Source organism: Talaromyces rugulosus, chromosome V (genome assembly GCF_013368755.1).
Source record: "Talaromyces rugulosus chromosome V, complete sequence".
NCBI classification, from domain to species: domain Eukaryota; kingdom Fungi; phylum Ascomycota; class Eurotiomycetes; order Eurotiales; family Trichocomaceae; genus Talaromyces; species Talaromyces rugulosus.
In genome coordinates, this window is record NC_049565.1 from 4,776,738 (window position 1) to 4,801,643 (window position 24,906).

The 24,906-nt window shown below is 48.3% G+C and overlaps 10 protein-coding genes across 10 annotated transcripts; 5 read left to right on the forward strand and 5 right to left on the reverse strand.

The window, feature by feature from the left end:
- Positions 1–67: 67 nt before the first annotated feature.
- Positions 68–4,024, reverse strand: TRUGW13939_10177 (uncharacterized protein; the record flags this gene model as incomplete). Its single annotated transcript, XM_035493290.1, has 1 exon — positions 68–4,024. The coding sequence occupies one exon, from the start codon at positions 4,022–4,024 to the stop codon at positions 68–70; it is 3,957 nt and encodes a 1,318-aa protein (XP_035349183.1).
- A 538-nt stretch (positions 4,025–4,562) lies between these two features.
- TRUGW13939_10178 (uncharacterized protein) lies at positions 4,563–6,845 on the reverse strand (the record flags this gene model as incomplete). The annotated part of the gene is made up of 1 exon (XM_035493291.1): positions 4,563–6,845. The coding sequence occupies one exon, from the start codon at positions 6,843–6,845 to the stop codon at positions 4,563–4,565; it is 2,283 nt and encodes a 760-aa protein (XP_035349184.1).
- A 955-nt stretch (positions 6,846–7,800) lies between these two features.
- Positions 7,801–8,958, reverse strand: TRUGW13939_10179 (uncharacterized protein; the record flags this gene model as incomplete). The annotated part of the gene is made up of 1 exon (XM_035493292.1): positions 7,801–8,958. One exon carries the CDS (start codon positions 8,956–8,958, stop codon positions 7,801–7,803), a length of 1,158 nt encoding a protein of 385 aa, XP_035349185.1.
- A 1,190-nt stretch (positions 8,959–10,148) lies between these two features.
- On the forward strand, positions 10,149–10,599 carry TRUGW13939_10180 (uncharacterized protein; the record flags this gene model as incomplete). Its single annotated transcript, XM_035493293.1, has 2 exons — positions 10,149–10,165; positions 10,293–10,599. The coding sequence occupies 2 exons, from the start codon at positions 10,149–10,151 to the stop codon at positions 10,597–10,599; spliced, it is 324 nt and encodes a 107-aa protein (XP_035349186.1).
- A 986-nt stretch (positions 10,600–11,585) lies between these two features.
- Positions 11,586–13,627, forward strand: TRUGW13939_10181 (uncharacterized protein; the record flags this gene model as incomplete). The annotated part of the gene is made up of 5 exons (XM_035493294.1): positions 11,586–11,649; positions 11,715–12,216; positions 12,274–12,550; positions 12,618–12,735; positions 12,801–13,627. The coding sequence occupies 5 exons, from the start codon at positions 11,586–11,588 to the stop codon at positions 13,625–13,627; spliced, it is 1,788 nt and encodes a 595-aa protein (XP_035349187.1).
- Positions 13,628–14,477: 850 nt separating this feature from the next.
- On the forward strand, positions 14,478–15,692 carry TRUGW13939_10182 (uncharacterized protein; the record flags this gene model as incomplete). Its single annotated transcript, XM_035493295.1, has 3 exons — positions 14,478–14,804; positions 14,865–15,165; positions 15,229–15,692. 3 exons carry the CDS (start codon positions 14,478–14,480, stop codon positions 15,690–15,692), a joined length of 1,092 nt encoding a protein of 363 aa, XP_035349188.1.
- A 566-nt stretch (positions 15,693–16,258) lies between these two features.
- Positions 16,259–18,114, reverse strand: TRUGW13939_10183 (uncharacterized protein; the record flags this gene model as incomplete). The annotated part of the gene is made up of 5 exons (XM_035493296.1): positions 16,259–16,272; positions 16,329–16,369; positions 16,422–16,767; positions 16,821–17,924; positions 17,976–18,114. The coding sequence occupies 5 exons, from the start codon at positions 18,112–18,114 to the stop codon at positions 16,259–16,261; spliced, it is 1,644 nt and encodes a 547-aa protein (XP_035349189.1).
- An 857-nt stretch (positions 18,115–18,971) lies between these two features.
- TRUGW13939_10184 (uncharacterized protein) lies at positions 18,972–20,573 on the reverse strand (the record flags this gene model as incomplete). The annotated part of the gene is made up of 1 exon (XM_035493297.1): positions 18,972–20,573. One exon carries the CDS (start codon positions 20,571–20,573, stop codon positions 18,972–18,974), a length of 1,602 nt encoding a protein of 533 aa, XP_035349190.1.
- A 515-nt stretch (positions 20,574–21,088) lies between these two features.
- TRUGW13939_10185 (uncharacterized protein) lies at positions 21,089–23,269 on the forward strand (the record flags this gene model as incomplete). The annotated part of the gene is made up of 13 exons (XM_035493298.1): positions 21,089–21,300; positions 21,369–21,600; positions 21,651–21,788; positions 21,840–22,014; positions 22,073–22,214; positions 22,295–22,364; positions 22,416–22,453; positions 22,519–22,654; positions 22,706–22,738; positions 22,787–22,845; positions 22,903–22,939; positions 23,000–23,144; positions 23,196–23,269. The coding sequence occupies 13 exons, from the start codon at positions 21,089–21,091 to the stop codon at positions 23,267–23,269; spliced, it is 1,491 nt and encodes a 496-aa protein (XP_035349191.1).
- A 477-nt stretch (positions 23,270–23,746) lies between these two features.
- On the forward strand, positions 23,747–24,835 carry TRUGW13939_10186 (uncharacterized protein; the record flags this gene model as incomplete). Its single annotated transcript, XM_035493299.1, has 1 exon — positions 23,747–24,835. One exon carries the CDS (start codon positions 23,747–23,749, stop codon positions 24,833–24,835), a length of 1,089 nt encoding a protein of 362 aa, XP_035349192.1.
- Between the last annotated feature and the right edge of the window lie 71 nt (positions 24,836–24,906).

Sequence of the window (24,906 nt, forward strand, 5' to 3'; positions counted from 1 at the left end):
TCGATAGGACTTGTATAATATTTTAGCCATAACTTCATAATTCATTCATGTATATAGATACTTTTAACTAGTTCTTTCTCAGCATCTTATTAATCAAATTTCGTAAACCCTTCCACTCGATCCTCAGTGCCAGACTGCTGGCGACTACACTGACACTACTCAACGCCATCGCCAAAGACGCCCAAACCGGGTCCAACCTCCAATGGCCATCAACACTGACTGTTCCATGCCCAGCACTGCTAACCTCCTTGGTCCCATTAGCAATCGGATAAAACACGCCAGCCGCAACAGGCACCAAAATGACGTTGTACACCGCAGCCCAGACGAAGTTCATCTTGATACGGTTAAACACGCGCTTCGACAACAGCACAAGTTCAAAGATAGTGTTTAGGTTTGAATTAAGCAGGATAAACGACGACGAGGAAATGGCCACGTCGGAGCCAGAGGCCATGGCGATGCTCACATCACACGCGGCCAGCGCGGGCGAGTCGTTTGTGCCGTCGCCAACAAAGGCAACTACTTTTCTTTTTGGGTTTTTGCTTGAAGAGGATAGCGATGTTTGGGCCTGGATGGTGTGAATAAACTCTGCCTTTTGCGCAGGCATCACGTTGGCGACGACATTGGAAGATGGGATTCCCAGTCCTGATGCTACCGCGTGTGCAGTCTTTTCGTTGTCGCCTGTGCACATGTACACGGCGATATTGCGTTTTTGGAGTTCGGAAATCACATGGGGCGATTCAGGACGGATGGGATCGGATGTTGCGAAGATGACAACCGGGGAAAATGGGTTGTTGTCTTCTGTCGACAGCTTGCGGAGGAGGAGTATGGCGGTGGACTTTCCAGAGGACTGGTATGAGGATAGCAGGTTGGAAAACCAGTAAGAGGATGATGAGGCTTGATCTAAGCCCAAGCCCAGGCCTGATGGTTGCTGTTGGGTGACGGTACTCGCAAGACGCTCGTTGCCAATGGCAGCTTCATACGAGACAGGTTGGCCCCCGTCGATGGATAGCTCAAATGTGCCTTTCATTCCCTGGCCCGGTATTTCGATGATATCAGAAGACATCACCGACAAACGACTCGAGTCAGAAGACTGCGAGGCGCAAAACTCTACAATCGCTCTCGCAATTGGATGGCTGCTGGTCTGTTCCAACTCGCGCGCCAGAGCCCAGGCTACCAGAAGCTTTTCCGGATCGCTGTCAAGAACATCGTGATCAGAGACCTTGAGGCTTCCACCCTCGGTCAGAGTGCCGGTCTTGTCAAAGACGATTGCATCGAGCCGTGTTGCTTCTTGGAAAGCCTCGCCGCCGCCTCGCACCAGAATACCGCGTTGCGCAGCGAGCCCGATGCCGACAAAGAGTGCTGTAGGTGCAGCTAGAGCCAGTCCGCAAGGGCACGCTACGACAAAGACTGCAATGGCAAATTGCAAGCTCCAGAATGCCCAGCTCCCCAGAGAGTTGTCGTCTAGATATCCAAGCGGAAGTGACCCAGACTGGCCGAGTGAGAGCCAGATGAGAAATGTGAGAATGGCAATGAACGTGATGATGGGGACAAAGTAAGCCACGATCATATCTGCAACGCGCTCCATGGGCGCCCGTTTGCCCTGGCCCTCTCGGACAACACTGATGATTTTATCGAGCATAGAGGCACCCCCTAAACCGGTCACTTTGACCGAGACCTGCTGGCCGACATTGACAGAACCAGAGTACACCTGATCACCGGCCAATTTTGAGATTGGTTTTGATTCTCCAGTCAAGGAGCTCTCGTCGAATTGATACTTGCCAGAACTCATGACCAAGCCGTCTGCTGGGGGAGAAGCGCCATGCGGGATGTTGACTATATCGCCGACTTCTAATAAATCAACGGAAATTCGCTCGATCGAGTTGGAGCCTTCGCGGTCTGAAGAATCCACGGTTGCTGGTTTCACTAGCAAAGCTTCATTTGGTCGAAGCATACCCAAGGCCGACACAGCGTCGCCGGTCCTCGACTTGCTGTATGCCTCGAGAGACCGACCAGCAAGGATGAACAATGTCAGAAACGTAACAGTGTCAAAGTAGGTCGGCACGTTCTCAGTTCCGGATGATTTCACCGTGGCGCCGGCAATCAGTACAGCCAACGATGCCAAGTACGCAACCAGCGTCCCCGCAGATATCAATAGATTCATGCTACCAAACCTGACAAACCGACGCAGAATCGGCACCTTGCTACCCGGACGCCATAGAGCTCGAATCTCTTTCAAGGCCCGAATATGAAAAAGATCTGCGCCGTAAAACATCACAGGCGTGGTCATGATTAACATAGCCCATTCCATCCGCGACACTTTTCCGCCCCGGATAGGTCTAGACAAGTACCGTCGAACAGGGTCCGTCGCGGGGACAAGAGACATGAAGACGATACCGATAATAAAGGTTGGAATGGCGACGATAAACACAAAGAGCAAACGAGAAAGAAACCGACGTCTCTCGCGGAGCTGGATCTCCCTGGAGCGATCCTCGATAGATGGAGGGTGGTAGATGGTCGCTTTGAAAGCGTGGTGGGACGAATCAATAGTGGAGATGATTGTTCGAATTGTTAGTTTCGGTGCATTGGGCATGTATGTCACTTTGACTATTGGATCATTTTGCGAAGGGCCCTGGACTATCTCGATACTCTCGTCGAGTTCATGAAGCGACAACAAGACTTTCTCGGGACAGTGGTGGCAGAACATGCCGTCAACGCGAATCATCACGGTACGAGCTTGAGGTTGTGCTGATAAGTCTTGCTTGAGAAGATTGCAATCAATAGCTCTTGCTTCGTAACCGAAATCCTCAATCTCCTCCAGAATCATAGCCAGGTTGTCTTTTCCGTCAAAAGTCACTGTCGCGCTGTTGGAAAGTAATTCCACAACGACATCCTTGACGCAAGGTAGCTCTTTCAAACCCTGTGTGATTTTGCCGACGCAGGCGCCGCAGCTCATGCCGCCGATGCTGATATTTGCAATGTATTGGTCGAAAACAGGACGTCGATCATTACGATCATTATTTTTGGGTGTAATATCCTCAAGAGAAGCCTCAAAGCCGAGATCCTCGATTTCACCACGAATAGTTCCGGTGTACGACTCCTCGCCGACGAAAAGAACACTGGCGCTGTTGGTGACCAGACTCACGGTGGCCTCTTTAACTGGCTCAAGCTGCTTGAGCTGACGGGTAATCGAATTCACGCAAGAGGCACAGCTCATGCCGGAAATGCTGAAGTGAGCTTCAAACTCTGAACAAGCTTCAGCCTCTGCCCCTGACGACACTTGGACGACGCTCTCAACGGCCGCTTCAAACCCCGTGCTCTCAATCTCGTCAATGATCTTGTCCGCATTTTCCTTTGGACCGTAAAAAGTCAGCACGCCACTATTCGTCAACAGCGTAACCGACGCATCCTTGACAAAGTCCAGTTTATTCACCGTCTCCGTCACCGAATTCGCACACGCGGCACATGTCATGCCAGAAATACTGATCTGCGCGCTGAACAGGTCTGGTTTTCTCGGCCGCTGCTCCACATAAACCGAGTTCAACGTGTGATGATTCGATTTCTTGTCGAGCTCTCCCATCTTCGGATGGTCATCCCATTTCTCGTCGGACTGCTCGTGTTGACACGCCTCGCAGTTCTCAATGTGCTTTCGGCGCTGCAGGTCGTACATTCCTCGCTCGCGGGCCGCCGTCTTGCCGGCGCTTCCACCCGGCGAGAGCAGCAAGGGCGAGACCACGTCCCTGGGGTATGTGATCCAGGAAGACGTGTCGATGACTTCCAGCACAGCGCCAGATTCGTTTCTGGTTGTGGCCAGCTGGACTTCGAAGGCGGCATCGATCAGCATTCTGGCGAGCTCCGAGGCGGTCATCTCGGGCGCATGGACGACACGGATTTCTTGGTGTAGGATGGTGACATCGACGCTCTGGATCGAGCGACAAGACGCGAGCGTCTCCTTGACAAAGGTGACGCATGATGCGCAGTGGATGTTGGTGGCTAGGAGGACGGTGACACATAGTGGTGCTTCCATATTCAAGTAGTAGTCCGCAAGGTAAATGACTATTGGATATTTATAGATATTCACATCAAGTGGGTGGCAAGCAAGCAAATATCCATCCTAACGTCTAACGTCTGAAAAAAAGTCGACGGAGAAGTTGCGACGTTATATATCGCCTCGCCGTCAGTCTGCGCGCATTGTGCCATTGGCTGAACCCAAAACGGCAATCGCGCCGCACAAAAACCGCATACGCCAAGTGGGCCCCGCGGTATTCGCAGCCGATTGGCCACTGTCGGTCTTGGCGTGTTACGGCCTTGCGACGTCAAGTCCAATCACTCCATAAAGTCACATAGTAGTATAGGATCAGTTTCATGTGTCATGTGTGTACGTTTTCTAGCAATTTGCACTGGAAGATCAAACGTTAAGCACATCATCACATGTACATCTCATCACACTGAAGCATTTATTGATTCATCTCTTGATTCTCAGGGCAACTATCAATAGCAAGTAATAAATACTAGTACAAGTCGAAAAAATTCAACGAAACAACACGCAGTCTGATAATCTAACATTAGTCGCCATAATCACTTGCTTGATCGTAATAATCCTCTTCGGCATCGTCATAACCCCCTGCAAACGCAGTCTCAATGTCCTGGCCATCGTCATACCCTTTGGCGCTGGCCACGTCGTCCACTTCGTCCTCTTCTTCGTCGTCGTCATAGTCTGCCTCGTTGAATCCTCCTGTCTTTTCTTTCTCTGTCGAGGAAGCACCAGGTTTGGTAATCTCCTCTCCGGCTGTGCCAGACGAGAGACCCTCTTCAACGCTCTGGCTGCGACTGCTCTTTTCGGCTTCTGCCTTTCCGTCGTCTCCGTATAGATCCAGTAGCGTTTTGTAGTTGATCTTTTTACTATGTGCGCGTTGTTCAAGCATCATTCGCATTGCTTCCACAGGGGTAGATGCCCGGCTGTTGGCCCCGCCTTGCCCTTCCAGATACGCGACATCTCCGATGCGGCCCTTTCGAGGTTTGCGAGGCCTCTTGACAGTTCCATCACCGCCTTCGCCCTCCTGTAATGCCCGTTTCAGCGCCTTGGCTTGCTGGGTACGCAGGTAGTCCCTGTTCTCGTGCACCCAGATACGCTCCTTGATCTCGACCTCGGCGGTCGAGAGAAGGCAGTTGGCCACTTCGGGGTCTGACTCGAACTCGGCGGCGTCGATTTCCGCGCTATCAGACACTGTCGTCGTCTTGACTACTGCCGGCGTCGCTACCGTCGCGCTGGGTGTGACCTTCATAGTAGCCGCTTCTACCATGTCGGAACCTTGTGCGAGGAACTGGTTCATCTCATTCTCGAGCGCTTCTTCAGAAGCAAGTTCTTCGGGGGTCGGTTCTGGTAATGGCTGCTTAGTGCGGCTTCGAGGTAGTTTCTGCCCGGTCGCATCGACGAAGGGTTGAGGTGTGCCGTCATCTGCAGATGTATCCGTTGCCGAGGACGTCTCCGAATCAGCACGGGTCTTGATTAGTTGGTCGAGATTCTCATTATCCGAGGCCTTTCTTTTCAGCCCTCGATTGATCATCGTAGTCATCGCAGTCAAGGCAGGATCAATAGGGATGTCCGGGATAGTGAAGCCGTCTGCATCAACGCGCTTTGGCTTAGTCGGCTGGATCGGCACAGGATCAGGAGTGCTGGCATCATCGTCATCGTCATCATAATCTTCTTCTTCGATTTCTGCAGCAGTCACAGCAGCTTTTCGTCTGCGGTTTTTTGATTTGGACTGGCTAAAGGATGGCGGGTCATGTGCGTTTTCCAATTGTACGGATCGGAACTGGTCGACAGTGAGATCACCACTATCGGTGGAACTGAATTCGTTCAGGCGCTGATTGATGGTGACTTCGGTCACTTTGACAACGTATACAACCTCCCGCACCGTGCGGCGAAAGTTGTTCATTCGCGCAGCGAGAATGAGTGCAGCGCCGCAGATTCCGGCCGGTCGACGACCGGTTGTCATCCAATCACGACTCATTCGTTGGACAATCAGGACAGCTTCTTTAGCCACATGCATGGTCCTCGGGCCAAACTCGAGCTGCTTGGCGAATCTCAGGATCAAATTCTCCGGGTCAACCGGGTTCATAGTAAAGATGGTTCCGCCGAGACGCAGTTCCTCTAGCAGCAATTTATATGCGCGACCGACCTTGAACACATTGATCATCAGGACATCGGACAAGTCAATGAGCATGACCGTGTTTCCTGCCTGGCGTCGACAAGCAATATACAAACACACAGCGGCGACCGTCTTTGTGCGTCGACCCTGGATAAAGTTCAAGCCGACGGCCAGCTTGAACACTTGACCGGCAGCTTTCTGAGCGCTTTCGGGGATATCCAGAGCGAGTGCCATCTGTTGGATGTATCGGTTCCCATTCTGCTCAGTGATTTCACGGCTTTCCATACCTCCGCCGCGATGAAAGCCCGGCCCCGAGCTCCGGGTATGGGTCTGATCAGCACCGACATAGGAGCCCTGGACAACGGCTGCTCCAGCCGATGTCTCGCCAAAGCTGATTTCCGAGACGAGCGTATCCTCGCTAACCACACTGCCACAGCTGGCACAGACCCGCATGGCTTCTTCCGAGACAATACGGGGATTTGTACAGTTCGGATTTGGACAAGTCTCTGCAGGCTTGTCTGGCGATCGGTTCTTGAACTTCTGTGGCTGTTGCTGAGGCTGTAGAGACGGTTGACGCTGCTGCTGTTGTCCCTGAGGACGTTTGATCGGTATGGCCCCGGGCTGCGGCGTCCTCAGACTGTGCAGCCTGCCAGCCGGAGGGGCTCTAGGCCGGATGATGGGCTTGGCCAGAGGCATGATGGATGATATAATTAAAAGGGTATATAGAAACGAGATGGAAGAATCAAAAGTATCCGTCAGTCCCCAGGTCGAAGTTATTACAAAAATTCGGTATAGTGGTGAGAAAGACGCGGCGGCGGTCACACGTCCAGGACGCGAAGTAAGCTTGCTACTCCGCCCTGTCTCCGACGCCGACTTCAATAGGGAAATTTTATAGAAACGAAGAAAAACAAAAAGAAAGTCGGCGGTGAATCAATAGTGGCATCAATAATAATATTGCATGTAGACCGAGAGTTGCCTAAACGGGGTTCGCTCCATGATTAATTATTATTGTCATTGTCGGAGTCAGACGCGCGGACGAAGTTGGGAGAATTCTCGGCGGGGCGAGGCGATGGCTGAGGGGAATTTTTTTTCCAAAAAAAAGGCATTTTCCGGTTCCGGTTGCCTGTTCAGAGGCGTCATCACGTGATGCACCCCGACTCCCCTTTGGGGCTATGGTGCCTGCTGTCTCGGCGTTCGAGTCCCGGCGGGGTCGAGGTTGTCTTTTGTGGTAGGTATGTCTCTTTGACTCATCGCCTTTCTTTGTTTCTTTTCTTTTGCAGTATAATAAAATTGTAGCATGTCTTTTCATGACGGATTGTGAGTCATCGATTTACTTACATAGAACTTGGGCATACGTAACGCAAGCATCATCTAAACTAAGTTTCCACTACAACCAGTCATTCGATGCTTCAGGTAGAAATGTCTTCATAATGTTTTCATTGTTTCAACTATAAATATAGTTCTTTTGCTCAGCTAAATGACTTACTGTGTCAGCTCAAGATAGGCTAGGCGAGCAAGCTGTAAATAACGAATCCCCGTATCCTGCGCCAATAAGAAGAAAAAAGAACCAGGCGTTAAATGATGTACAAATGTCGAAAATCGAAATAATAAAATGCGAGAAGAAAATAAGAAGCAAATGGTCGTAATAATTTTAAAAGTCGAGGTCCATCCCCGTTCCCATCGCCATGTCATGCTTCAACCCGTTTCCGACTACGTTGCTGTCGTTCATTGACTCGTTCATAACGCGTTCCGGTGATCGTTCAGAAGCGCGAAGGATTTCGCTGCCTTCGAAGTTGATGGGTGCAGATCGGAGGTTTTGCAGGCAGGTGTCGACAGTGGAGCCAACAAGCTGGCCTTCGGTCAAGTCCTCCTTGAACAGGAAGAAATAAGAGCGTGGATCAAACTCTAGAGCAGCTGACATAGGGGACGTAGCAGTTCCAAAAGTCGAGGTTGCAGCCATAGGTTCGGTGACGGGCAGGGCAGCAACGAGATAGGCATTGAGGCTGCGGTTTTTTAGAAGAATGCGGGCGCTGTGCAGATACCGGCCGAAGTGGTTATTGATGTATTTTTCCCACCCGCAAATCGCAGGCGCCAGGTCATCGCGGTTGACTCGCTGCCAGCTGATCCCGAGCAAGAGGGTGACATCGTCGACACGAGGTTCGTCAATCGAAGTAAAAACGCCCGAGTTTCCGAAAGAGCGGCGGTCATCGTCGTGGGTGGTCGATTGAAGTCTTTGCTGCATACAAGCAAGCGACACGTCGTCTAATCCGGGAGCAGAGACGTCGAGACGCTGGGATTTGCGACTGGGAGCAATAGAGGATCCAGCATCCTGGTGTCTGGATGAGACCGGAGGCGCCAAGGCAGCCTGTTTCTCCGCGGTTTCTTCGAACCACGTGCCTGTCTGACTATCTGCAGACAATGCCATGCCAGTCCGAGGGTTCAGCAAGACCATGCCTTCACCGTAAATTGGCTCCTCCACGACAGGTTTAGGAGGCGCTGCCTTGGTAGCGGCAGCAAGGGGCTCACGACGCTGCTCGTTGGAATCATCACTGTCATCACGGGATCTCTTTCGTGACTGGTTCGTGAATGCAGGCCTTGGATTTGCCATGGGTTTCCATGAGGGGGAATACCGCGCGGATGCTTTGGAGGAGCTCGCAAAAGGCGCGTTGTCCAAGGACCACGAGCCGGAGTCGAAGGCCTGCAGGCCCTGGACGGACTGGGAAGGGAATTGAAAGGACGGATGGTTCTGGGAATGGGGAAGGACCATGGCCGGACCTTGGGAGACGCGGTCAAAGAGGAGTGGACTCATGGTGGCAGCGTGGTTGTATATATATGCTGAGGGAACCTGTTTATCTAGAGGTGAGTCTAAGGAACAGTTAGAGCAACCTTTGGGATCAGAGGCCACGACAAATCAAATCAAAAATCAAGCACGTGGGACGCGAAAGTGCAAGTCGGGCGCGTGGGAGGTATAGTCGACAGTGTGGTGTAGGACGGCGCAGACAGCAAGAGGACGAGCGCAATTGGCGACGCGAGGTATATAGTAGTAGCAAAGTAGTATGGTAGTAGTGGGAAGAATTGGTTTGAGTAGACCGAGGGGGAGCGGTGAGGCGAAGAAAGAGAGAGGGGGAGAGGGAGGAGAGAAGAGAAGAGAGAGGAGAGTTGAAAGACGAGGAAAGGGTCAGGCGAGAGCCCGGCACATCTGGGGGGTTCCAGCGATGCGTCGCGAGAGGTCGAGGCCGCTGACGGAGGCTGCGATGCAATGCGGAGAGCCCGCCGGCCAATAGCGCCGCGAGCTCCTGGCCGGTGGGGCAGCAGCCAGCCACCGCCAGCCAGTGACAGCGCGTTCCCGCCGGGCCAATAGGAGGCCGGCACCGGGGCGCGCTAGGCCCGATGGGGCCGCCACCCGTGCCCTCCGCTGCTGCCGGGCTCGGAGCTACGCAAGCCTTTGCGTAGTCTTGGCGCCCCGCTTCTCGGCGAAGACGGGCCTTTCTATTGGGCAGCGGCGAGGCGGCCCCACTGGCTATTCCGACTCGCATGCCTCAGGTAGGATTAGCAGGAACTAGCCGGCTTCGGACTAGCGCATGGCCAGCCTCACTTTCCCTCCTTGGACCTTGCCATGTTGACTCCAGCTGAATCTGTTGGTGCATGTTTGGCCGCCACAGCCTAATGCGAGTTGCACACAAACCATGCGTGGTGTGGAACGAGGCTCCGAGGGATGTATGCGTCTCAACTGTGTCGGTGAGTGCCAGTATCGGGGAATATTGCCATTGGAGCGGTTTTTGCTCACTGAAAGCCCATCATCAAGCCACTATAGTACTAAGCCCTCTAGAAATAAAGATTCCGCTTACATCTCACCAAGTGGTTCTGGCTGGTACAAATACCTTTTAATTGAATAATTTCCGTTATCATGTCAGTTCCCCTGGATTTTCGATCCGCAGGAATTATCCTTACTATCCACCCCGGATTCGCGAGGTCTAGGATCTCGACCAGTACATAAGAATGAGGTCCAAACACCAGTAAGAGTACAACTCGGACAATAATTATACACTCTCACAGGTTGTGTGGCTGGCTCCGCCGAATATCGCCGCTTTAGCTGCAACTTCCTACCGTGGAACTGTGAAGCGACGAGGCAGTATTTATCAGGACTATCTTAATCGAGGAATTGATTCAATGGTATCGCGAGAATGGAGAGTATTGCAAACGTCCATTTAAAAAAACACTGGTTCATGAATTGAAGGAAAATGGGATTCTCATGTATTCTGAATCGCTGGACGAGTGGGAACTATGGCATCACTTTGAATGGGAATTGGAGGCCGATGAGGACGATGAGGATGATGATCCAAGATATTATGTGGATTCCGATCACGAATGTCCCCCCGATGATGAGGATCTGCGCCGTGAATATGCCGGGGAAGAATACTTTGATTATTTAGAGTATCCCGATGATTAACCGATGCTCGATAAGTAGAGCCCTGTGAAGAACGAGTCATGATTGTCCCTCTAGACTTGACAATATACGTGACCCACACTCATCATCAGCTTATCGTAAACCCAAATAATTATGGATCAGTAAAAGTGTCTCTAATTGTGTTGGATTATATGATTCTGGGATTGGCCTCGGTTAGTTAGTCCATCCCCACGACCAGCGCTACCTTGGGGAGATCACGTACACACTACAAATTGTATAAATACTATATTTGACGCTGAGTTGACCAGGAATCTTCCTATTTGTTCGCAATTACCAGAATTCTCCAATTTTCCGTCAAATAGCCGGCTCAAGCCAGCATACCATTTACTATAGAACACCGTAGCGAATGACGTGAATTTGCCGCTCACATGTGATAAATTGCTTCTAAATTGCTTCAGCAGTTGTTGTTTACCATTCATATTTCTTTTCATTGTAATTTCGACGCCGTACATGCGAACTCCTGAGTACAAGTACCCGGTCTAATAGCCGAAGCAGCATTCTAGTTGCAAAAAAACCCACTTCTATGATGATGTAGAGATTGCTCTACGACTTCATTCTGGAATCAAGCTCCCTGGACCATCTTCCATTTGCTAGGATACTGCTACTTAATCTATCGTGTTACGTGCCCTGCACAGAGCATGGTCGAAGCTAATGCACTTTATAAAAGTAGCTCTCCATAATAAGGTTACCCCGCGTCGATCATCCTTGCCTTCGATGTTATGTAGTATAGGATGAATATAAAAATCGCCCTGGTAAAATAAAATTACCCTATTGGTCGAAATAGCAGCAGGAACAGCAAACACGGAGGAGTTTGTGGGTATAAAACCTGGGAATATAATCGTGAGACTGATGAGAGATCGATTAAATTGTTATACAGCTTATAAGCACACCAGTGGCTTATAAACATTGATATAAACATTCAGTCGCGCTCATCAGGTGGTTCAATATCATTGTCTTAATTAGCCGCCATGAAGTTTGTGCGTTCCGTCATTCTTTCCATACTGTTCACATTGGCCAGCGCTTCCTTCAAAGGTAAGTTTTTCAGATGGACAGCGCAAATTAGCCAATCTAAGACTGAAAAAACTATTTGCAAATAGATTCTGCACAGCTAAAGATCACCTCGGCCAAATCGAGTCCAAGATGGGCCGAATGCGGCAAAAGCTGTGTTGGGCGAATGCAACTTGTTGATGTCACTTTGAACAATACAGGAACTTCTGTCTGGATAACCTCAGATGACAGCCTTCAGGTCAGGATCGAATCAGACAAGCTCCATACGATTCAACCGGCAACTGTGAAGCGGCTTCGACCTGGTGATTCTGCAATTGTAGAGATCGGTGTTCAAAATACAGCTGGTGTCGCCCAGGGCTCGACAGGACCAGCTACGGCCGTCGCTCAATGGAGCAATAATAATGCATCTGTGGCGCTAACTTTTAATGCCACCTATGGTCTGCCATCATATTCACCAAATCCAGAATCAGTGAACGCCCACGAGTCTCCAGATTGGTTCAAGGGTGCCAAGTATGGAATATTCATTCACTGGGGAGTCTACTCTGTCCCTGCATATGGGAATACGGGCAAGAACGAAAGTTATGCCGAATGGTAAGGTCCTCGTTTCATATATTGGCATACAACATTACTAAAAGTGGAGCCTGCTAGGTACTGGGATCACCAGATTAACCCCGAGGACCCAACTATGACATACCAATATCATCTAGAAAAGTATGGCGCCGATGTCGTGTACGATGACTTCATTGCCAACTTTACCGTGTCAAACTGGGACCCGAAGGAATGGGTTGATCTGATCAACGATGCTGGAGCGCGCTATTTTGTGCCCACGACCAAGCACCATGAGGGCTTTGCGCTTTTTGACATGCCATCCAACGTGTCCGAGCGAAATTCTATTAAACAAGTGCCACATCGTGATCTTATCAAGGTGAGCGCTGTCTTATCTCCTGATATATATCAATAACAAACATCCAATAACCGTCTGTAACGTCTAGGAACTTTTTGACGCGGCCAAGAAGTACCAGCCCCAACTACACCGAGGCACCTATTTCAGCCTGCCAGAATGGTTCAACCCGGCGTACTCAAAGTACGCTAATGGACAGTTTGGCGTGGGTGCGTTTAAAATACTATAGTCTTTTTCTACATGTAATCTCGCTGATAAAAAAAAACACGACTAGGCCCTCCGAGAAATCCCTACACAAACAAGACGGTGCCGTACACCGGGTTTGTTGAAGTAGACGACTTTCTCACCGATATTCAACTTCCACAAATGAATATACTTGCATACGACTACGATACTGACATCATGTGGTGTGATATCGGAGGCCCGTCTCTTTCGGATGATTTTGCGGCATCATGGTTGAACCATGCCCTTCAACAGAACAGACAAGTAACCTTTAATGACCGTTGTGGCTCTGTTAATGGCGTCGCCATTAATGGTGATTACGCGACACCTGAATACGCCAGCACAACATCGCTATCCCCCCAGCACTGGGAGGCTTGCCGAGGCATGGATCCGTTTTCGTTCGGTTATAACTACATGACCCCAGACTCAGATTATCTCAATGCAAGTTCAATCGTGACTACGCTTGTCGATATTATATCGAAGAATGGGAATTTATTGCTCGATATCGGACCAAAAGCCGATGGAACAATTGCCAGTATTATGCAGACAAATCTTCGCGCTGCGGGCGAGTGGATCAGAGCGCATGGTGAGAGTATCTTTGATACCAAATACTGGCCGAATGGACCAGGCAGTGGCAATTTTCGCTATACCACGACCAATGACGCATTCTATATTCACTATTTGGTGAAGCCAGGTGACTCTCTTACAGTACCTGATGCAGTCCCGTATCTTCCAGGCGACAAGGTTACGGTGGTTGGTGGCTCCGAGAATGGAGTTGTGGTTGATTCGAGACTTGTTGGCCAGAACCTAGTGCTGTCTATCCCCGAGGACATATCCTCGGCAGACAATTATACGTGGACGTTTAAAATTAGCTATTAAAACGGGCTTGCTAAGGTTGAAAGAAGAAGCTTGGATATATCATTGAATATGCTGAGTAATGTTGATAGCTTAATACATATGACTTTTTACAAATTCGAAATACTAGGCCCCGATGAGAAATTCTGCACATACCACTATTACAATAAAAATAAATTTTTAATTTCTAGGTTATTTTTGGAATTCCTTTTGTTTAATAGTTTCGTTAGATGTGTATGATCTTTCCGTTTGCGGTGATGACTGTTGGCTGCCCGTTTACGTCGCCTAATGTCACCATAAAAATATGAAGAATATGGCCAAGATACTATAATCTCCCTTTTTTTCAGCGTGGTAATTTTCAAGTCGATACTCAACAAGTTGTCCAACCACAGCGCGACATTCCAGCCACATCACCAAAGACAAGCAAAGTCATACAATTGACCGCAGCTGAAACATGACATCTGATGACAGCATCAACTCCCGCATTGAGTAGCTTAACCCAAAAAGTCTCAGCCACGAAAGTCTAGACCCTGGACCTAGTTTTAACTTCTCGATACCGGTCCGGGTTCATTGACTTTCGGCTTTGCCTACAATGCTTCCATGGTTGACGGATTCCAGACATTACAATGGAGATTCAAAGATCCTGACTCGAGCAAGGCGATTGGTTTATTGAACAAGAGCTCTCGATAATGGCATTGTCGGAGAAGGAGAGTCATGACGTGCGATATTCTTTTTACAGAATGCAACGAGGACGGATATAAAACCCCAATATGCTAAACTCAAGGGCTTCTGGTGGTTTTGTCGCCATTTATATTACATATTAACAGATTTTAGAGAACTTTCTCGCCTGAAACCCCGTCCTCAAGCCGCAAAAATGCGTTTTGGATCACGAAACCCCCGGCAAACTGGCGATGGACTCGCTTCGATATCTCAGAGTCGCAACGCCATGCAGCTTCCCATGCTTCATCTCCCCGATTCCACCCGCAACAATGCCGTAGCCACTTTGGGGGAGTTCGTCGGGACATTCCTGTTTCTTTTTTGGTCCTTTGCAGGAACCCAGATCTCCAACACTCCAAAGCCGCCTGATGGAGCAAATCCTAATACGTCAAACTTGCTGTTTGCGTCTCTGGCCTTTGGCTTTTCGTTGACTGTGAATGTGTGGGCCTTCTTTCGGATTACGGGGGGACTCTTTAACCCTTCGGTATGACTACCCGGTACATGTATCTCCTAGTAATTACCGGACTGACGATTGAATCTACAGGTGACAATGGCACTGTTTCTGGTTGGCGGTCTTCCCGCGATACGCAGTGTCCTCGTCATCATCGCCCAGATCCTGGGCGGTATATGCGCGGCAGCTGTAGTATCAGCTTTGTTCCCAGGAGACCTCAACGTCGAGACTACTCTTGGTGGTGGTGCAAACGTAGCCCAGGGGCTTTTCATTGAGATGTTCCTCACCTCCCAGCTAGTCTTCGTTGTCATCATGCTCGCTGTTGTCAAGCACAAGTCTACATTCCTAGCTCCCGTTGGCATTGGGCTTACGTTCTTCCTCACCGAGCTCTGCGGTATGTACAATATGTTTCTTTTTTGCGCTTCACGTTCCAACAAAATATCTGAGATAAAAATAGGTATCTACTACACTGGTGGCTCACTCAACTTCGCCCGCTCCCTCGGTCCCGCCATCGTGAACCGTCATTTCCCACACTATTTTTGGATCTACTTTCTAGGCCCGGTCCTTGGCTCAGGCCTCGCATCTTGCTTCTACGCCCTTTTAAATACGATGCGGTATCAGACTTGTAATCCCGGCCAAGACGGCGATGGCTCCGAGACAGCGACCCTTATTCCTTCTAACAGCGTGTCGAATCATAATACTGAAACTGGTGGTGCTGGCACGGCGGCATATAACGGAGCCCCGAAGCATCGACGAAATGAGTCTGAGGCTACGGCCGTGAGTCCTTCGAACGACTATGGGAGTCGCTTGAGCGAGGAACCGCAAAGGAGTACTCACCATGACAATCATGTTACGCCGGTAGTGCCGACTACGCCGCAAGGACCCCTGGGTTCAGTTTACGACAAGCAGGAGAGGGTATAACATGTTTTATGTCACACTCAGAGGGACTCCTGTCCAATAGATGGGCCCTCGATGTAGTTATATTAAGCCTTAATAAGAAACAATACCTGTTGAGTAAAAATAAATTCTAGACTAAAGTACATTTTGTTCAATAGATATATTCAAGAACCCGTGAGAGACAGTTGACTGAAATACGGAAATGACTTGCAATCTCTTGAACATGAATAGCATAATCGTTCCTGGTGGCATGTGTACAACTTTCAAGAAGAGGAACCGTATGGCGGAAACAAAGACGATGCGCGATTCGCCGTCGACTTTGAATTTGCCATTTCTGGATGTATGAGTATGATATCACGGGCATTGTTCCGGTGAACGATGTTGATGTTTTGGGGATGCGGAGGCCGTGAGATTAGATCAATAGATTTCATAGACAATGCACTAGCAAGTAATTGAAGTAATTGAAAAGAAATCGTAGACAGCTCTTCATATATAATTAAGAAGTTATAATATTTTTGAATTATCAATTGATTACTATTGATAATATTCCTCTCACTTCTTAATTTGAACAGCACAGAAAAATATAAGCCTTAAATGATGCCCCCTGTAGACCATTGCGTTAATCCTATGTTATATTGCCATCAGTTAACATCTTCTTACCCTGCTTGGTTACAGGGATTGTCTCTGTGTTTTTCTGGTCTCTAGCACCAAGTTAGCCTCGACAAGAATATAAATATCGGTGTGGTATCTTACAATCCGTCATCTGAATCCTGCCCTTCCAGTAATGAAGGGCTGTCTCGTTTCCAAGGCATCTTAGAGGCGGAAATCCACGGCCCACTGAAGATACGTTCGATTTCTTCCACGCTGCATCCTGCAATTTCAGGAACAAGAAGGTACACGTATAAAAGAGCCACAACGCACCAGGCCGCGAAAAAAATAAACGCGCCCCAGTTATCAGTCCGCGACAGCAGCGATGGCAACCCAAAGGTCATGGCGTAATGGAACAGCCAGTGGAAAGTCGAAGACAATGCGGCGCCAAAGGATCTAATGCGGTTTGGCCATAGCTCTCCACCAAAGACATACGGAAGAGTGAGAAGACCTTTTTAAGACATTAAAAAAAAATGACCTGTGGTAATAGAGTGATTGACTTACCAATAGTATATCCAAAGGCGTGTAGGAATATCGATGCAAGTGCTGCCTCTCCGGCAGCATGGGATGCACCATTCTCTTGTTGGAACTTGAGGTATATCCCAAGATACAAATCCGATATCATCTGAATTGAAATACCGAGAAACAAAGAATTTCGGCGTCCAAGGGCGTCGATGAAGAAAAACGACGTGAATATCGCAAAGAAAAACTTGGACATAGCGTACATGCCGTTAAGAAACAGGTTTCGAGTAGAGCTTCCGGCCAGGCCGAGAACCTGCAGGATAGGTATGAAATAATTTGTTATTGAGTTTCCGCCTGATAGCTGTGGGAATGCGTATAGTATCAAGGCCTGTTGAACGCGACGTAGGTTCGACGGTACTGTAAACGTTTCCTTGATACAGCCGACAATCTTGAAAGAAGAGCCTTGACCAAACTCGGAAGTCTCGTTCTCCGACCGGATAGATTCAGTGATACTCTGAATCTCTTCGTGGAGCAGAGGATGATCAGCTTGCAGGCATCGAAGCCTGACGAGGGATTCGACGGCCTTTTCATGCTGATCAGACATGATAAGCCACCGGGGCGACTCGCAAAGAAAGAAACTAGCCACTACCCAAAGGAACATAAACACACAAGGGGCAAGCCACACAACCTGGTATTGTAGTCTGCTTGATTCAATGTGTAATTCCACACCGTACACGCAAAATGTCGACACCATCAAGCCTACAGTCATTGATACTGAATACCATGCAGTCAGCAGCCCGCGGATTTCCGTCGGGGCGATCTCGACAATTGAAATAGGGCCGGTGACGCCTAATGCCCCAATTCCGAGACCAGATATAATTCGAGCGGCATACAATCCGGCCAACCCGGGGCTGAACATGGAAACAAGTTGCCCAATAATCCAGACGGCGCTATACAGACGAAACGACCACAGGCGGCCAATGCGGTCATTGATAAAGAATGACAGAGCAGCACCGGCTGCGTCGCCAAGATAGACGAGAGAAACAATATTCCTGACTGCACCTGCGTCGGATCCGGAGCTAACACCAAAGTGGTCTTGGAAACCTGCAAGCGATGCCACTGTGGATGCCGAGCCTTGATCCCATGCTGTAGATATCGTCAATAAGTTTGTTGATGAGACGATAGACCTTGACTCACTCAAAGGCACGGCGGTGGCCGCGTACATCAACGACGAAACCAGCAGACTCGGGTTGAGGATAACCTCCCTCGGTAATGATTTAATCTTCCTCCCATAGGTGGCCACGGTACTCCTACTGAGGATTTCTTTGACGCCCATACTCGATACTATCTTTCTTCTGGGACTGCAGTGACTCTAGTGTCAGAGCTCGAAAAAACAATGTACTTAGAGGAATCCATCGGTAGAGAAAAGACCCCCAAAAGCTACCTTTAAAGAGTTCCTTATCAAAGTGTCTTCCGCACTTGTCCCCGTTCTTCGTTGTGCGGAGAGGTCATGAATGTGGAGAAATTAAATTTCGGTAATTCCGAAAAAGCTTCACGATAAACTGGATTGCCCCTATTGGCTGTATATACCAGCTTGTTAGCCACGAGGCACCACTTTGATTAACAGTGGAGAGCCCTTATCGAATAAATACAAATGCCATGAGATCATAAAGTTTGTGGTGCCGGGCTCGTTCCCCTGCTTTTCGTGGACGGCATCTCGACTTTCTCGGCTTTATCATGCACCTCTTTCGGAAATACCGGCTGATATACTTAGTTTATCACCTTTGCATTGGGCAGATTCGATTCTTTTCCAAGGCTGGAAAAGTTCCGCATATTTTACTTGGGGGCAAGTACATGTATAATATATCGACCTGGAAACATTTTACTATATAATTTCTTACTGAGCGAGCTATTCCTGCTTTTCTGATAATTCTGAATATCACTGGGCTCTTAGCTACATAATTTCTTAGCGATATTATGTAGCTATTTATATGTGCCATTTCTACCTAACTCTGAATTGTTTCAGAGCCAAGTCGTCTCTGATTGTAAAGGATAGAAGCACGCCCTCACAAAATTTATTAAGATCTTAGTTATTATTTGTTTGAACACTGAAGACCGTGTTTTTTTTGTCAAAATGGACATTTGTTAGAGAAACATGTGTGTGCGTGCATGGTGTTCAATAAACTAGGGAAATTATTTATCCCTACAGTTCCACATGACCGTTATCTTCGAAAGAACAAGAGCCACTTCCAGTGTGTATTTTGTAAAGAAAGCCCAGCTAGTAGTGAGGCAGAGCAGACAGCCAATCGATAGTAGCATAACAACGGCCAATGCAGAAATTGCCACCAACACACGCTTTCCTAATACGTAATCCTCGTCCACATAGTGTGGAATCAGTATAGCAGATCCAGAAATAGAAGCGAGCGTACAGATCCGCCATGCCTGTCTCTCAGCAGGTGTAGGGAAAGGAAAATTCCAAGCCGCAATATGAATGCCACAGTACGCAAGAGCTGCAAATAAGCCAAGTAAATTGGCAAACCGATAGCGACGATCCTCTTGCTCGCTAGACGACCCTGCGATCGTTATGTCAAACCCTTTGAAATTATTGCTTTTGCGAGGCAAAATCTCATCAAGGTAGTATTTCAGAGTCGAATCTTCATTCTTGGTTTTATCTGACGACGACGATGGTGGTGGTGATGATGGTGGTGGTGATGATGGTGGTGGTGATGATGGTGGTGGTGATGATGGTGGTGGTGATGATGGTGGTGGTGATGATGGTGGTGGTGATGATGGTGGTGGTGATGATGGTGGTGGTGATGATGGTGGTGGTGATGATGGTGGTGGTGATGATGGTGGTGGTGATGATTGTAATGCTGATGATGGTGGTAATGATGGGACATTGATAACAATCGGTATTGTCACATCTTTAGGTTTATACCACCATAATGCATAGGTAAGAAGTGCACATAAAACATATGCCACTGACGCCAGTTCAATAGGTGTCACATGAAGACCATAAGCAGGTCGTGTGACCACGTTAATCGCAAACCAGGTAGTTTGGCAAACGGCAACAAATTTGGCAAAGCTATCTGCTTTGCTTCGACGTTTGATATCTTCTATTTTGATTCGAGGAAAGTTTACTCGACCACTTTCAAGTAGCTTCACTGGACTGTCGTTTCTTAGGATTGAGTATTCCTTTTCATCTTCTGTTTGAATTGCGAGGCCACCCATTGTAGTGAAGAACCCATGGGCAAGCGTCCAGTCCTCGGCATATGCACTTTCTTTTATTGAGCTTTGCTGGGATGCCTCGGGTTTTTGTTCTGGTTCAACTGCAACACTGCAAAGCTGTGTAACGTCATTTCCCAAAGTTTCCTCTTCACGTTCGATTTTCTGGCTCTCTGATGGTGGATCCTGGATCGAGTGTTGCGACTCAACATCACTATCAGCTGACAGGTTCAAGTTATCCAGTTTAGACTTTTTAAAGCTTTTGACACAAAACCGAGCTTCGAAGTACTGGTCTGTGGCTATAGCTAATGTCCACTCTGGAAGAAGAATAGACAAAATAAAATGTTTAACTTGTCGCCAGAAGATGCGCGACTCGGAATCCTTTGGGTGCGCTACATTCAAATGAAGGACAGTCCAGGTGCAGGCGAAGATAGTCGAAAAACAGGCCCATAGGATGTCAAATGATGACCTGTCGTTTCCTCCGGACTGCCAGCCTTCTTGTGTTGTGTTTTGTGAGAGTGCAACAGCGGGGAGTACCGAGAGAAGAAAACCAAGTAAAAATAAAGACATCGCTACATGTATGGCAGTGTGGTCACCTCATGTGCTGGGCCAGATGGAAAAAATAAACACTGAACAATTTGTACATATCAACGTGGTCACCTTTCGAGTCTCAGCTCGTCAAAGCGCTACCTTCGGCTGAGAGATCGTCGAGCAGAGCAGCCAATTAAAAGACCTACTGACCAGAATCGCGCCTGCTATTATTAGTATCAGGCTGTTGGTTTTAAATGTTTAGGTAATACTAGATTAGGCAGTGAGCCCAACGCTAGAACAGATTGAGTATAGATAAAATATAACTTCTCCTTATTTTCAACAGTGGGCCCGGGATCCGCATGGTTCACGGAAATGCCGTGCAATAATACCATTTAGACATCGCCATCACGGCAAATCCGTATTCTCTCCGAGAATTTAATAATGTAATAGAGTTATCGCAGATATAATCTCGGCTCGTAGAACTTATTTTAAACGCATTTCTGCTTATCACAACTTGCGATTGATGCAACATTGAACCATTACGCCTGGCGAAAATGGCTAACCCTGAGACTGACGTGATTATCATTGGCGCCGGGGTGTTTGGGCTAAGCACTGCCCTTTGGCTCGCTCGCAGTGGCTACAAAAATGTTACTGTATTCGATCGATGCGCCTTTGATAAGAACTACTATAACCCTGCAGATGGGTGTGACGGGGCGTCGGCCGACATCAATAAGATTTTTCGAGCAACGTACGGGGAGCAACTGCAGTAAGTAGATGACCAAAAAAGTATTTGTAATCATTTGGGTAAGATGAATAACTCATCACGCTCCTTAGCTCCCAAGACCTGGCTCTTGAAGCCAGAGATATATGGCTTGAGTGGAATCAGTCCATTAAAGAGAGCGATCCGGCCAACTTACCCAAACCGCTCACTCCTGAAGATGAGCTTTTGACAATCTGCGGTGTCTATCACCTCGCAGATGGCCCTGAAATGATCCCCCGTTATGTGGACAATCTGAAAGCAATGGAAAAGACTGCTCCGAGCTTTCGTGACCTACAGTTCCTCAAGGTACGAATAGCGCCCAGAAATTATGGATGTTGGTTTTAACTCTCTTTTAGGGAAATTCTTATGATGAATGGCGGGCTAGTAGGCTAGGCTCGGAATGGGCTAAAAAGTATCACCTTTTTGACAAGTTCAAGGGTGGTGCTACGAACGGATTTCTGGACGCGGGTTCCGGAATCACCTTGGCTGACAAAGTGAGATTGAAACATAATTTCTTATTTCCAAATACTAACTTGTCAATGTAGGCCTGTGTATATGCTCGGTATCTATGTGAACAGGCCGGGGTGAAGTTCGTCTTGGGGCGACCTCATGGTGAACTTGAGGAATTGATCACAGAACAAGCTGGTTCTCAAAAGCGAGTGACAGGAATTCGAACAAAGGACGGCCTGAGTCACTCGGCCGGACTCGTTGTTGTTGCGTGTGAGTATATTTGTGTCCTAACATTTTATAACTTTAAAAATCTAACGCATGTAACCAGGCGGACCTTGGACATCATCTGTTCTTCCGGAAGCTCACCGTTCCGTGGAAGCCACGATGGGAACGGTGATGTTTGTGGACATTCCAAAGGACAGAAAAGACCTCAGAGAAAAATTTCACCCAGACAACTTTCCAGTCTGGCGGTTTATACAAGGGGATGGAGAGGGGCAAGTGACATTTCCCGTCTCTGTTGTGCTTATACTAACCAATCCATTTCATTTAGATCGTATGAAGGAGGTGGATTTCCTATCACGAAAGAAGGGCGATTGAAATTCGGATTTCGTGCCCGCAAGGTATTAATTATCTTTTCCCGGTTGGAAAATAATGCTAACATTCTCTACCAGTTTACAAACTTTCAAGACCACCCCACACAAAAGGATATGTAAGTTCAATTTGACAGTGTACCAGACTGGATAAGCCTGCTAAGCTGCATTTCTAAACCATTAGCCGCATCTCAACCCCGCGAACAAAGTACAGTCCACAGCCGATCGACACAGTGCCTTCGTATGGACTGGAGCTCATGAAAAACGTCATCGGAGGGTTGTTTCCGGAATTGAGGGAGATTGGCTTTACAGATAGCCGAGTGCGTTTACCATATCTGAAATGCTATGTGTTTTACTAACGTACATTCAAGTTGTGCTGGTACACAGACAGCATTGATAATGAAGTGAGTATATTCTATCCTGAAGATATGGAGGTAGCACTAACTTTCTAGTTCGTGGTCGACTATGTTCCTGGCTACTCTGATTCGCTGTTCATTTGCTCTGGTGGCTCGTAAGTTATTGTAACATTGAAATTGCCGTCGAACCTCTTCTAACTCGTCGTGCTTAGTGGTCACGGATTTAAATTCCTTCCAATCCTTGGAAAGGTAAGTTCATGCCATCAGCCTGTGGATTGTTGAGCATATGCTAATCTGGGTCTTTTCTAGTACGTCAAAAACCAGCTAGAGCGCGTTCCTGATCAGTTCACGTCACTTTGGAAGTGGCGTACTGTTGAGGAAGGCCAGAAATGCAACGGCCTCGAGGAAGGAGAAGCCGGTCCTCGCGAGATGTCGAAACTCCGCTTGGCAAAGTGTAAGTAAACCGTATTATTTTCTCGGGGATTGCGTTAATAAGGAATTATAGCCGAGGACTTTAAATTTGTGGATAGAGAGAATACCTTTTACAACCTTTCTTCAGGGCCACGATCGCGCCTGTGAGAGGGTGGTAAGATGTTGAGATGGGAATGATTGATTAGGTGGGCAGATCATGCCTTTAGTGGCTTGTTTATTGCTCTTTTAAAACTACTTTAGACTGCAAAAATAGTCGGAATTGATTTAATTATATAACATTGATTTGGTTTCAACATAAGTATACCTTTAAAAAAATATCCGGTTTTGTCTCGTCAACTTGTCCATTGTAAATCGATTCTACTCAATATTATTATGAAACAAAGACACTACAAAGACTTCGGAATTACCCGAACACAAATAAACTCGGAATCCATTTACATACATATTCAAACAGTTATACGGCATTTCCGAAGAATTGCGTTTGTGGACATTCAATGCTGTCAATAAACACTGCACATACTTTACATAAACGTACGGGTTTCCTGCAAAGCATGGCTTGGATAAAACTTGATCTATCGTCGTCTTGAAAACATATTGGAACAGACCCAAGGTGCAAAGCTGAAGATGACTCAAAATCCCTCCAAAGTTGCAATTCTAGGAGCCGGTGCAATTGCCTACGCAACCGCAGCTATATTGTGTCGCGATGGTCACGATGTGACCCTATGGTCCCCTTCCGGACGGCGTACAGAAAAAATAGCAACCGGCGAACGACTGATAGCCAAAGGGGCTCTCGTCGGCCAATTCCATCCACGCATTTCTACAAGCTGCGCAGAAGCCCTGGCCGGTGTAGACGCAGTCGTGATCGCAGTGCCGGGCTACGCCCATCGTCATGTTCTTGATGCTGCCGCGCCTCACCTCCGTCGTGAGCAAGTGGTGATTTTCAGCTCCCACATATCCCTTTCTGCGCTCTACCTCGACAAATTACTACGCGAAAGAGGTGTTGTGCTGCCTATATGTGCCCTCGGAACGACTCTTGCCACTGGGCGGCAGCAGCCAGACCTCAACTCAGTCACCATCGGCTCTATTCGAGCACGCGTTGACGTGGCCATTGTACCAGAACAAGAAACTGCTCGAGGACTGAGGGTCTGTCGCAGTTTATTCGGTGATCGGTTTGTGCTACGACCCAATATCCTGGCCGTATCTCTCAGCAACATCAACCCGGAAACACATCTGGCCATGGTCTTGTGCAACCTCACGCGCATGGAGATAGGCGAGAACTGGGGCCAGTGGAAGCACGTTACGCCTGCGGTGTCCCGGCTGCTCGAAGAGCTTGATGCCGAGCGTCTTGCCATTGCCAAATCGTTTGGTCTTACGGTGCGCACGATACACGAGCATTTCCACTTGTCGTACAACTTGCCCATGGGTCCACTCTCCGAGATGCTGAAACCGCTGCAACAAGAAACAAAAGATGTAAAGGGTCCAACCACACTGGACGCACGCTACGTCACGGAGGACGTGCCCTTTGGACTTGTACCGATAGTTCGTTTGGCGGAACTTGCCGGTGTTGCGGCGCCTCTCCATGAGAATGGCGTGCGGTTACTGTCGGCGCTCTATGGTAGAAACTTTGTGGAGGAGAATGATATTTTGCCAGAGCTTGGTGCGTTATCAGTGCCGATGTTGGTCGGCGAGTCTGCGCGGGACTCGAGGTTGTAGCTATGCATGAGATTATCTAGCAGGTTATAAGAGAAATAATGCAGATAACTTTAACGTTCCAATGGTCTTAG